The sequence below is a fragment of the Fringilla coelebs genome, assembly GCF_963513975.1.
Source record: "Fringilla coelebs genome assembly, chromosome: Z".
NCBI classification, from domain to species: Eukaryota; Metazoa; Chordata; class Aves; order Passeriformes; family Fringillidae; genus Fringilla; species Fringilla coelebs.
The window spans coordinates 58,605,117-58,619,338 of NC_140031.1; the positions used below are offsets into that span (position 1 = coordinate 58,605,117).

General features: G+C 39.3%; 1 protein-coding gene across 7 annotated transcripts in view; it reads right to left on the bottom strand.

Moving 5' to 3' along the window:
• Positions 1-13,313, bottom strand: part of ELAVL2 (ELAV like RNA binding protein 2) — a gene marked incomplete at both ends in the record, with an annotated part of 43,891 nt that extends 30,578 nt beyond the window's left edge. For 2 of the 7 annotated variants that reach the window (XM_084225176.1, XM_084225175.1), the window contains 2 exons: positions 9,275-9,512; positions 13,227-13,298. In XM_084225176.1, coding sequence (XP_084081302.1) covers positions 9,275-9,512; positions 13,227-13,298 — 310 coding nt within the window. Of the gene's footprint in view, positions 1-9,274; positions 9,516-13,201 lie in introns of all 7 variants that reach the window. The other 5 variants (XM_084225178.1, XM_084225177.1, XM_084225179.1 and 2 more) reach the window with 4 other exon arrangements.
• Between the last annotated feature and the right edge of the window lie 909 nt (positions 13,314-14,222).

Here is a 14,222-nt window from a genome sequence, read left to right on the forward strand (position 1 = left end):
ACTCTAATTCTTTTCCCAAACTTCACAAAAACACATATTACTTTGGAACAGTTGTTTTGTTTGTTTTTTTTGTCCAGATTTTTACTTGCTACTTAATCTCAAGAGTTTTGAAAGACATCCCAAAATGTGCCACGATCCTAAGCTTGAAAAATATTTCCCTGCTCTAGGCAACTTTTTTCATAGGTTAACTTCCAATGTTACTTTCAATCACATGCTTGGTTTTTGTTTTGTTTCTAGTCTTAACTGATGAAAGAAAAGTGTAGAAAAATGATAATTTGTCTTCAAAACAATTTCTTTCCCTAGTGTAAGTCTTAACTCAAAAAATATGTGCTTGAAACTACGACTAAGGGGAACAAATTTTTTTTCAGCTTTAACAGCTGTAATTAACAAACAAGAACAACTACTAATCTGCAATACTAAGTAGTTGGAAAAAGCCATTTATTTTGGCAGTTGCCAAATGAACATAGGAAAAAAATGCCCTGAGAAAATCTGAAGATTTCATTATTTGAAACTGAACTATATCCCCACAGCAATTAATTCCTACATGAATACAGAGAATTTCTTCCATAAGTAAGCCTGGCTTTTTTAGTTTAGCAGGTGGTGGGGAAGAGTGGGGAATCAAAATAATCAATGCATCTTACTATAGGTGCGAGACTTTATAACCATTGTGTGGCTTCAAGTCCATTTCAAAGAGGGCTTTGGTTTAATATGCACAAAGCCACAGCTACCACAAAGACTGCAAAAAAAAACCTCATCTACAACGGATCTAGAAACTCAGAAGACAGTAAAGAATTCACATTACAAATCCCCTTCTGTTTTAGTAAATTCTGCTAAATGCCTGAAATAAGCAAAGGTAAAAAAAAAGTAATTGCAGCAACTGGTCAAGAGCACAGAAATTTTGAAGATTATTTGGCTGTGTCCTTGATAACTGTGGGAATTAGTAGACTTACAAAAAATATTAAAGGAATCCTAAAATGAAATAAAATATCTGAGCCCTCTCAGTTATTTTTTCTTTACTGTGGATTAAAGTATTAGGTCACTAAAAACACAGGCTTGCGTAGTTTTCTTCTGTGGCATTCTACAGCTTTCCACTCTGACTGGACATACTGCAGGGAGAAAAATTCCATAGAGAATAGTATAATAAGCCCTCTTCTGCAGTTGTACACAGAAAACCACAAGGGCAGTCTGGCAAATTTTCACAGCAAGAGCTGCCAGTTGAAGCACCATGATAAAAGAAAATCAAATGCAGATATACATATATTTTATAGAAAACAAACACATGCAGTTAGAAAGTTTCTTGCATGTATTTTAAAGGTCTTGCTTCTGTAACACAATCTACTAGCTGCTTCAGTACATAATGGACCAGCCATGAACCTGTCAGAACCATCTGCAGCTTGAAGTCTTACCACTTACCCTTCAGCTTGTGGAGGCTGAGAGGAACTATCTGCTTTCTGTAGGGATATCCAGGTGGTCCCTATAACGCAGGTGACATCCTTGGAGTGAAAGAGCTTCAGGGTTTGCAGGTCACTTAGATCACTACACCCAAACTGAGGCAGACATCACTGAAACATACCTTCATTATTATAAATACCCTGCTCTAATCTCACAGCACAGTCACCCTGAAAAGCAGTTATGCTCTAAGAATTTCAGGTTATGAGAGGTCTCTCTCACACACTAGCTTCCACTAGAATCAACATTTACTCAAACAGCTGGCCCAGGATCACTAAGATGCAACACCAACATATACCTACATACACATATGAAATAGTAAACAGTGTAACATACATCAAACTGGCAGGCTGGGACTCCCAGTGTGGAAGCAAAAGCCTTAGCTAAAAGTACACAAGATAGTCCACATCACTACAGGACCAACGCCACTCTGCAAACCTCAATGCTTTCACAGGCTTCTTGTAAGTTATGGCAACCACTGACAAGTGAATGGTAATCTGTTTGCTGAAAAGTGCAAGATAATGTATATTGCAATTATCTCCATCAAAAGTAACCATGTTTGCTGAAAAGCAGAGTGATTTAGGGATCAGAAAGGTCCCTAATTATATTTAGTCATATAAAAATAATAAAATTTTTTAAATATCAAGTTCTTACTTATGCTATATATCAAGATCAACACATAAATTCAGGTTAATATATGATGAATAATAATTTTAAAAACCACTTGTTTCCACAAAGTTGGCGCTAAGTGAATCCCTGGTGGGTTTAGTCAAACAGGTCTTTTCTACCTCTTACTTGTAAAATAAAGCCTATGGACTTCTGAAAGGTCAAAACAGTATTGTGCCTGCATAACAGTGAAAGCCACATGAAATTATAAAGACATTAAGTCTATATTGAGTAACAAAAGGTGAAACAATTTCCTTCATCCTCACCCGTTTATATGACTCATTTCCAGGAGACATGAAGTGCAGTAAATTATGCTGTTTACTATGAAAAGGTACAGTACATGCAGCTAAATACTTCTTAGTAATATTAAATAGCAATCAGAAGTATAAAACATCACAGAATTGCCTGGGTTGGAAGAAACCTTAAAGACCATCTAGTTACAACCCCTCAGCAGATTTAAGATGTTAGCTGTGCTCTGGATCTAGACATAAGGCTTGTTTGAATCTTAACTCTTCCAGGATTATCCCTGCAGGATAGTACTTCAAGCACCCAAGATAGCTAAGTAAGGCAATACTCTGCTGCTGCACTTTTCTCCAACAAGCACACAAAGTTCAAAATCACTTTATTAACTTTGTGCTATAACTCAAGTCCCTAGGCCACATCAGAAACTGCATTTTAACATTGGCAGAGCTCAAAACAAACCTGAAAATTAAAAAGATAATTTTAATATCAACCCTCCTGCTTCCCCAGAAGATCTATGCTTCAAGGTCTTGAGCAAGATGCTCCAGAGAGCACTTAGTCATGACAGATAAATTAATATAAATAGAAATTTGCCTCCAATCCCATTTGGCTTCTGTTCTTAATTTCACATTTAAGTCAAGTTTTGCACAACACATTCTACTGGCAAGACACAGTTTGAGGCACCTTTTGTCCACAACCCTGCCATAATCAGAAATTGTCAGGCTGACAAAAACTCCCTCATCTCAGCACACCACTTAGCAGCAGCGAGCAAGTACCTGTGTGTATCACGGACTCAGAACACCACAAAAGAGCAGGCAGCTTCAACTAGTTCTTCCTTTAGCTGCCAAATTACTCTAGTCTCCTGCCAAGAGCAGAAAACCCTGGAAAAACATCTGATGCATTAGAGTGAAATAGGATTGCAAACAAACACATTGGGAGTAAAGGCTAACAAGGAAAAAGAGCTGAGGAGTTTTAACAAAGATAGCAAGCCTCTCTTGAAACATGGCAAAGTTATTGTGCTCTGTTCATTCAAGTGGTCATCTCTGTATCAGGCACTTGTACTATATGAGCAGTACCTGAAATTCCAGCTACTCAGGCTCTTTTTTTTTTTCCCTCATGGGAGTGCTTAAAACTTTCTACACTGTAAATAAAGTAACTTTGAACACTAAGCCCTTCCACAGATATGCCACACCATCTCCTGCTTCCTCAGGGAGATACAAATAAAAACCCCTACTTTGTAGGTAGGACCTGCCTACTTTGCTTCCTACCTCATCTTCAAGGCAGTAGCAAGCCTCAAATCCAGAGCCTCAGATTAAAGCACAATCACATTTTTTTCCCCATCTTCCAGTAAGGTTAGTTTAGATGCCCTAAAATTAGACTTCCATTAAGGTAAGTGGAAGATTTAGAGCTGGAGAGAAAGCAAAGACTGCTCAGAGCAACAGTGACAGAAGACTTGAAAGAAACTGGCAGCCCAGGTTCAACTGAGATCACTTTCAAAGTCAGGAATTTTAGATATGCAGTAGCACTGACAAGGCATAAGGTTTCCCACAGCTCTGCCCTTGCCAGACACTAACATTTACAATGTTATCATAAAAGAATTGAACACTACAGCACATAACAAGTTTCACATGCTCTAGATTCAAGCAGCCAGTCAGTTAACACATTTTGTATTGCTTCCACTGAGGACACAAATAGGTTTCCCTTGATTACCAAAAGACTGCTGTACAAGTCACAGCAAGTGTAAGAGCCATCTCCAAGAGATCAATGTTTCAGCCATGCTCTGCTGAAACAGGCTACCTGTCCCTCAGAAAAAAAAAATCCTTTTCCAAGTCATGGCCTCGGTTGTTTTGGCTCACTGTAATTCACTATTGTGACAAGCATTTCCTCTGACCCTGCACTAGAGAAGACTGAGTGCTCCATAACCAAAGATCTGGCAGAGCAGGGTCCTTCCCAACACTACACTGACTAAATGCATATACATGGTCCACACTGAATTGTGACCAGTGTTACCACTGTGAACACAAGCTCTGTCTAACAACATCATGTTGAGCTCTATATATTTCTTTATTTCTATGACCAACTCAGAATCCTTTGCATTTATTACCATAGTATTTCAATGAAGACCAAAAAACACACATGAGAACTAAAACTCTCTGTACAAACTTCAATTGCAAACATACTGGCACAGCTGCTTCAACAATTTTACAGAAGTGTCCAACTTTCAAGCAGTTTTTGTAGAACTACACTTCTAGCCATCTCAATCATGTGCTGCTTTTTATGTCTTCACTTTGTGCAACACAGGAATGAGAGAATAATTCAAAGTATCTGAGAAACTACTATCTTCAAGAGGACAAGATGAAATCTACAAAATAAAGCAAGATATCCTGTTAGCTTTAGTCCTATGGAAACAGGTGTAAGAGACAGAAATGTGATCCTTCCTCTACATGAGCATCCATCACAGTACTGTAGACTAGACTACAGTACTCTGGATTGTATTCTAGACTGCAAAAGCCTAGCCTATGAAATTTTTACAGGGGTGACACAGACATGACTTGAAGAACTTTACTCCCTGAGCCTATAATGTTGACCATAAAGAAACATCACCACAATGTGACAGATCGTTGCCAGCCACAAGACAAACAGGAGCCCAGATTTTTTTGAAAAAGGTATGTAAGAGGATCAGACTTTCAATCAACATGTAAGCTCCACAGTGGCAGCTGGATCAAGTGTGGAAAAAATGCCATGTAACAGTGATCAGCAGGGCGTCCTAAAGTGGACCTACTCTTTATCTCCAAGCAGAGATGATAGAAGGCAGAAGGAATTGATGAAGTCTTCAAGTGCAGAGCACCTGTCTCCTTGTACTAAAGGCAGAAGTACTACCAGAGTTTCACAGCTCATACACAAGTCTATGAATGCAAAATACAGTCCCGGGCTAGGTCTCTAAGCACATCCTGCCTCACTTTCTAGACAGAACAAGCATTTGCTAAACTGCAAATGAAATCCATATATAAGCATTATTGGTAGTTCAAACACAGTTAAAGAGACCAGAAATCCAGCCCTATTCATGAGCAGGTTCTCTTTTAAAGAAAAAAACTTGTGAATTTTATGAGCATATGATTATTTTAATAAGAGAACAGTATGGGAGCTTTGAAGCCAAGAAAACAAATATTTTCCCAAATTTAAGACATCTGAGTTAGCTGCTTTCTGAAATTAAGGAGTCTATATTTCATGAGTTTCAGTTTGGCTAACAATGCCACAAACACAATGAAAACTGGGAGATTATTCCATAATTTGAAAATTAAGCATTATTCTTCCACATATACAATTGAAATTGTACTGAAGACAGTGGGAGTTAAAATAATGTAGTTTTGCTTTTGTTTTTTTTGAGGAGACTACAGTCACTTTGTTACCTATATTCAAGTTTCATAAAAGTAGAAAATGTTTACCACACTATGGAATCTCTTATTTTTTAAGTGCTAGCTATTACTGTTTCTTGTATTTCTTCAAAAGCTGCTAAATCCATCTATCTTGTGCAAGCAGAAAGCATGGGTTCTTGAAAGTGCTTGACCAGGGGCAGCTCCAGCAATTAACTTTCATCCCATTTCATCCTCTTCCCTAACATTTTGAATATTTTTAGCTTATTTTTTTGCAACCATACATGCTTAACATTAGATTACATAAAAGGTTATCATTGTATGACAAATGTTACCTCTGCTGCCTTTAAATAAAGTAGAAGCACTTAAACTAAACTACACAGCTCTCTGAAATGGCTGATTGGAATTCAGTTATGTTACTCTGTTGAGACCAGGATCTCCTACCTATTGCACAAGCACAATTAACTTACATGCTATTTTTGCAATTTGTATTGACATACATCTGCATTAGTCAAAAGTATGTAAGAGTTAACACAGACTCTAAAATATCTAGGCACAATGACTCACTCCTGACAGATTCTCTGGTTAGCAAGTGAAGATAAAGTGACGTTCGTGACCCACTTATCAGATGCTGTTGTCAGAGGGATTCTCACATGAAGAGAGACTCTTGTTCAGCACCCTTTAGAATCTTCAATACTACCAACATTTAATTTATTTACCTTCAGTAAAACAACAGAACAGCAGTCAGCCATTTTAATTCTTACTGATAACACCTGAAATGGTTTTCTGCCAATACAGAAAGCAGACTTCACTTCAGCAACTAATGTCACCCCAACAGAAAGTTCTGCCCATGAAGTGCATGCTTGGAGATGACCATCACGAACCTTCACACATCAGCTTTCTCCCTTATTCACAAGTAAGTCCTAGCTAAAAATCAACAAAATAATCAGGATTTGGACTTCAAATTGCTCACACGAAATTAGTAAATTAACTCCAAGGTGCCTCCTTCCCTTCAAACAGGCTTTCCAAAGGAAAAAAACAAGGAAGGCCTTCAATTTCAACTCCTCTCAATCCTAAAGTGTGCACACAGTTTCAAGGAAATGAGGCACTTTCACCTCTACAGGGAGGTTGGAAGGAGGTGCTTATTAAGGAACCATCCAATTGAAACCATTCTGCTATTCTACAATAATGTAAATGCACTTCAGCGCTGCAGATGTGATCACAGAGTGAGTACTAAATAACAGGGTGGGACGTAACTTGGTTTAAGTTCACCGGATGCTAATGAGTATTTGGGTCAAGATGACAGTAGCTGGCCATGATCTCCCTGTACTTTAACACATGGCACTGGCAACCCAGTGATCCTGGCAGGAGTAACTGACTCTCAGGACAGGACTGTGGTTTCTAACTGGGCACACCTGCAGAGATCACACTTCACATACTGGATTCCCTCTGGGGCAAACAAGTTGATCTCTGTCCCAGTGGTCTGTGGTTACTTCTTCCCTTTTCCTGGTCATACCCACCAGTGACAGTGGCCATGAAGTGAAATGCAGCCTTTGACATAGAGCTTGCAGGATGGTACCGCTCTGAGCCAAGGATAGAACTGGATTCGCCCACATGTGTTCCCACCAAACTCCACTCTGTCAGCAAACTAGCAGGCACAGAGTGGTGGAGACACAAGTCATTACAGACCTCAGTGATATCCTAAGTGTAGAAGTGTATTTCAACCTCTATGCTACCCTGCCTTATTTAAAGATACACACCAAGTAACTAGCACTCATGACCATTCATTTAAGAAGGACAAAAAAATTATTACATTCTAACAGAGGAATTAAATCAATAAAAACCTGAAATTCATGCCATATGAATTTCACGGAACCTGGTGACAACCCCTGTTCTGAATTCAAAAGGAAAGGAAAAATTTGCTTTTCAAATCTCTCTGAAGAAAACCTGAAAATGTTTTCTTTTCATTTCAGTAAGAACAGGACTGAAAGTCGAGAGCTTTCTCGTAAGCATCCACGAACACAAGGTTATCTTGCTTCAGGCTACTTAAATCAGAAGTATTGCTCCCAATGCAGTTGCAAGGTCAGAAACCGTACTTCTCAATCTCACTTATACTCCTGAAACCTTTTGGAACAAGACTGATGCAGCATTTTTACTGACAGTTGGAAGTGTATCTCAAAGCTGAGGATCTGCTCTCTGATAAAGTAGAAAAGCTATCTATCTATCACCAATAATTTCAACTCTGGAGTTCTCTGTTACTGAGAATGCAATTTAAATTCAGGATCCTTCTCAGGCATCACTTCTTGCTGTATTCATCACATCTTGAAACAAGAGGTCTACAATTAAGTCCAGCTCCATTCCCAGGTATGAAGTCTCTTGAAACTATGTAGCAGCAACTCTGTGCTTCTGGCATATAGAACATCAGACCCATCAGGTAAGGAAGTGGACAATTTGATCATGAAGACCTTGAGGGTCATTTCTGTGGGCCTGAAGTAGCAGACTTTGATGTTATTCCTAAGCAACTTTGATAAGCAGGTTAAACATGCTAAACATGTGGCATATACAAGACAAACTGTCTTTGAATAGCCATCCCACCAACTGATGAAGTACCAGTTACATCTTTCCACTCCCAAAACAAGAGGTCAGGAAACACCTAGGGAATGGACCTTTTGTTTCAAAGCCTTGAAGTCACTACCTACAAGGAAACAGACTTGTTTTCTCCATCAACCAGATTTCACCTGAAGACAGCAAGCTGTGGCATCAGCTCCATCTGGTTTCTTTGGCATCCCCAAAAACATTCAGTAATCTTCACAGTGAACAGCAAAGATTGCTTGAAGGTTTGGTCAGGCCAGATCAAATAAAAGCAGTGATTTCAGTATCCCAGACTACCATGCTGAAGGAAGGTGCTTCAAAGATTTACCCATCCCACTACCTAACGTCTAAAGAAGTCATCTGCTGTGGGAAGATCTGCTGGTTATTCAGAGCCACAAAGGAGACAAACCACACTCAGCCAACAGAAGTCAGCCAGACACTGCTCAATAAGAAGGAAGCCAAAGAGCATAAAGTGATTCAAGTGTGCATCCTAAAGAACTGTTCAAGTGCTGCAACTGAAAAGCAGCTTAACTTGTGAAGTAAGATAATCTGCCCTTTTTCCAAGGTACAAGCTTCATTACCTGCATCCCTGAAGAGAAGCAGCTTTGCATCAACAAGCTCTAAAGTCTAACTTCAATGAGGTTGAATTACAATTAAAGGAAACTTTGTATAAATATCTACTTTTCCACATGTGAATCTTCTTTCCTAGTACTCAAGTCCAGGTTTAAACGTCCTGCTAGCATTTATAGCACTCAAAGTAACCTAAATTAAATGCAAATAAATATGCTTAATTTTGGGGTATATAATTAAAAAAATTATTAGTATAAGTTCCTTCTCACCAGCACTGGTTCATTCTGCCTTTATTCCATTACTTAAGAGAATTGCAAAATACCATTTGAGAGTTCACTGCTTGGAAAAATGAAAAGATACCGTAAACTTCAAAACCAACATACCTGTTATTTTGTCCCTGACGAGCTTGCAGGATTCTATCTCCCCAATGCTGCCAAAAAGACTCTTCAGTTCCTCTTGTGTCATGTTTTGTGGAAGGTAGTTGACTATTAAATTGGTCTTGCTGTCTTCTGTGTTCCCAGAATCAACTGGTGATGAGCAATTGTTTATGGTGGCTGAACCATGGGCTGTGTTATTACAAGTTGGTCCATTAGACAGTTGTGTTTCCATGGCAGCAATTACCTGCTGAAAAGGACAGAAAACAAGAACCATTAAAATTCATATTTCAGTATCTAGTAGGAGAGTCCAAACAAGAACCTAAAAGACCTGTCACTAAGCAGAAATGGTATTGCCAAGGCCATATACTGCCTCTACATGCAAGAAAAATCCCAAACACCAGTAGAGAAGGGCATTAAACTGTTAGTCAAGACAATACTTTAAAACCTTGTAACAAATGAACTGTATCTTCTACGAGTTCACTAAATGAAATCAGCACTCAAAGCTTACGTTTCCGTTCTCTGCCATTCCTCCAATATAGGGGAATCACAACCTTTCTATTATAGAAGTTACCAAACAAAACTGGCCTGTTGCAAGAGTAATAATTTCTGTTAACTTACAACTGGTTACTGAAATAACATGAAATGCAGTTTTTAATGAAGTGGCATTTGAACATTTTTCAAAAAGACGTAGGCATTAACTGTATCCAAAGAACACTTCTCATAAGAAATAGCAGAGATCGAGATTAGTATTTTAAAGAGATATTTAGAAGATACATGAATGTGCTGGGATGGAAAATATACTCTTCTTTGACAACATCCATGCCAAACTTTTTTTACCACAGGTTGGAATCAGGCTTCTACATGCTTTTATTTGATGAAATTGACAATTTCTTATTATTTCTTCCCTTGCCTGAACTCGGAGAACAGTTAAATTTGAATCTTGATCTTTATGTACTTTTGGACCACTCCAGAACTACTCTGTGCCTGGGAGACCACAGAACTGATCCTCCTAGAACCGGTGCTAAGGCAGATGTCCTCCTAGAACCGGTGCTAAGGCAGATGGAGAACAGGAAGTGATCTGAGACAGCCAACGTGGCTTCACCAAGGGCAAGTCCTATCTGAACAACTAAGTGGCCTTTCAGTGATGAAGTGACCCCATCAGCGGACAAGGGAAGGGCTACAGATGTTATCTATCTAGACTCATGAAAAGTCTTTGACACAATCCCCAGGACATCTTTACCTCTAAAATGGAGAGTATCTGTGGGTGGATTAATAGATGGATAAGAAAGGGATTGGACAGCTGCATCCAGAGGTGGTGGTCAATAGCTCAGTCTTGACAGACATCAGTGACAAGTGGTGTCCCTCAGGGGTCCACACTGGGACCAGTGCTATTCAATGTCTTCACTAATAACACAGAAAAAAGGACCAAGAGCACCCCCTGCAAGTTTGCTGATGACCCCAAGGTAAGCGGTGCTGCTGACGCTCCTGAAGTTCAGGTTGTCATGCAGGGGGACCTGGACAGGCTTGAAAAGTGGGACCATGGAAATCTCATGAGGTTTAAAAAGACCATGTTCAAGGTGCTGCACCTGGGTCAGGACACTCCCAGTATCAACACAAGCTGGGGGATGAATGGATGGAGAGCAGCCCTGTGAGCAGGACTGAGGGCTGCTGGTGGGTGAGAGGATGGACATGACCCAGCCATGGGCACTCCCAGCCCAGACAGCCAAACGTGTCCTGGGCTGCATCCAAAGCAGCGTGGGCAGCAGGGCAGGGAGGGGATTCTGCTCCACCTGGAACACTGCATCCAGCTTTGGGGTCCCAGCACAGGAAGGACATGGAGCTGTCGGAGTGAGTTCAAAGGAGGGCCTGGATTAGAGGGATGGAGCTCCTTTGACAAAATGCTGGGAGAATCAGGCTTGTTCAGCCTAGAAAAGAGATGACTTTGAGGTAGCCTAATTGTGGCCTTTTAGTACCTGAAGGGATTTTACAAGAAAGATGGTAAGAGACATTTTTGAAGAGCATGTAGTGACAGGATGAAGGGGAATGTCTTAAAATTTAAAGCGAGTAGGTTGCATACATTAGGAAGAAATTCTTTACTGTGAGGGTGGTAAGGCACTTGCCCAGAGAGGTTGTGTTTACCCCATCCCTTAAAATGTCCAAGGTCAGGTGGGATGGAGCATAGAGCAACCTAATCTAGTGGAAGATGTCCCTGTTTATGGCAATTGTATTAGAGACAGGCAATCTCTAAGGTACTTTCAACTCAAACCAGTCTGATTCTACTGTGTCTCATCCCAAAGTCACTGACTGTAAGACTGCAAGATGCAACAGGCATAATTGGGAGGAGTCTGCTTGTACACAAGCACTTGTCCACAAGCTGCCACATCTACAAAAGGCAATCTGCCCCCTCAGTCAATGACTGAATGGCAACAGCTGGTAAATACAATGGATTTTTAATGGCATCTTAGTATCAAAGATTTGGGCAGCCTACCCTGTTTGAGACCAACTGTTTAGGACAACATGCAAGAGAAAATTATGTACGTTAATTCTCCAGTAATACATATTTCAACACAAGAAGTTCACTAAAGAAATCCATCAATCACTGAAATTTAGCCTCATAATTAAACAGCTAAGAGGAACTCTCGCAAAAAAGCCCTTGTAAAATCACAGAGCAGCATCAGGACCTCTGATGGGTCTGTCCTAATAGTCCTGTTTAAAGCACCATAGGCAATCGGTGCATATCCAAACAGCTGATGAGGCCAGCTGTGTTCAGGGACTGCTGAGTAACTGAATTTCCTAACAATACGAGAGGGGTTGAGTTTCTTACTAGAAGTCCAACTTTGACATTCCTGGGAACATATTTCTATGTTCTGTGTTTTGCATGCAGAAGTATTTTCCAAGAGGTTACTTCCACACAACGCAAAAAAGGGGATACATTTATTAAGAGCACTCATTAGAAAAGCATGATCTTGTTTTCCTGAAGAGCTGCAACTAGAACAACATTTTCTTCCCTTGCAACAAACTCCAAGGGGTAACCTGCTTCTGACAATGATGAAAAAAATCCACTGAAAAGATGATAAAGTAGGTTATCCCAATCAGGATAATTTACTTTTCAAAACACTAGCACATCTGTTAAAGGTAGCAGTCACAAATGCTGTGCTTTGAGGCTCTGTAGGATTCCCTTTTCCCTTTTTCTTTTATGTTTTATTCTCAAATTTGAAGTGTTCATTGATCAAAATTAGCAGGATTTAGCAAGGACGACAAACAATTCTCTCTTAATTGCACATTTATTTTCACGTTCAGGTGGCAAGTATGGGATCCTAAGCCAACATTCAAGTGAACAGCTGCAGTAGCCTGTGTGTGCTGAAAATTACAGCATCTCTCAGCTATAGAACCATCTGCTCTGAATGAAGTGATACTAATATGTTTTACAAATAATGCATACCCCACTAATAGGCTAAAGAGTACTGTTCATAAAAGACAAAGCACTAAATATTTTTCACTCAGAAAAATAGTTTGAGATAAATTTACAGTTTAAAAGAATCTTAGAATAGACTGGCAAATATAATTTTTAAATAGTAATCATAAAAACACAACTATACAGTTTTTCAAAGTTACTGCAAATTAGTATTCAGACCATACCAAAACCATTTTAGTACAATACTCCTCTTCAATTATCCACTGTGTATTTTCAATTAGTACTAAAATCTAATTGACAACAGAAGCAAGGCAAGCCACTGCAGTCTAATTTCTACAGGAGATCACTGTTTTACAGAAAAAGTTATCTTGTTATGTCAGTGTGCTCTAGGCTCTCACAGAATAGGAACACACCCTACGACCTATAATGAAACAAATATGTGAGTTAGCATTCCAAATGGAAGGTTAAAAGACTTTGGTATGGCCTCAGCACTATTAACATGTAAAAAAGTAGCCTACAGAATTTAAGAAAAGTCCCACAGACCCCAGTCCAAGGCTCTGCTGCCCACGAACCACTTCTAAGCAGAGAAGCCACATCACACAGTCTGACTGCCATGTTAGTTTGGAGTTGCCGTCTGCAATATGGACACAAAAAGTACTGTATGTTAGATTAGCAAGATAATGCAACAAATCAGTTTGTACAAATTTACAGTAATTGCATTTATATTCCCAGCACGTCCATGCAGTGTGGCTTAAATGGATTTGAGGCAATTCCAATCTAATCTTAACAAATTCAGTTGTAAAATTATTTTTCTTATGTGAAATAAGATGCTTATTTTTAAGAAGACTTAAAAGATAATGCAATCTAGTTACCCCTGCATCTACCCTGGAAACTACCTTCAGAACCACACCATGCCTAAAAGAAACTATATCACAAAACAAATTTTTAAATCTTCAAGACTGAATAGGAAAGTAAGGAAACACATCGAGTTTATTTTCCATCAGCATATAAGACGATCATGCACCACAGCTCCCTTTACACATCTTTCCCAGCTCACAGGAAAAAAAATACACAAAGATGACAAAGTACTATGTCAGAATTAATTCCAGTCTTAAAATCCTAGGTTTTAAAAATTAGGTAAATGAAAATCTTGTGCAGATGGCATTCACTAAGCTTCCTTGCAACAGCTGTTTAAAAGTACCACAGCACATACAAGTGGCAGTAGAGTCAAGGATTTATCAAGTGGAATCACTGGAACAAAACATGCAAGTGTTTTCCATGAGAGTATTTTGGTAATCAAGAATATTCTTTGTTTTAACCAAAACATCACTGAAAATCCAGTTAGAATTACACTGAACAGAGCTAGGAGGATACCACAAAAGCTAATAGGCCATTTGCAGATGATTACAGGTAGTCCAGATGTGAAATACAACCACAACAGGAACAAAAAGAAAGGCTCCTGACCACTGCCATAGCTTGAGACTGCTGTTAGTAGAGATCCTGTCCACAGTTAGCAGATGAGGTAAGTCTAAATTTGAC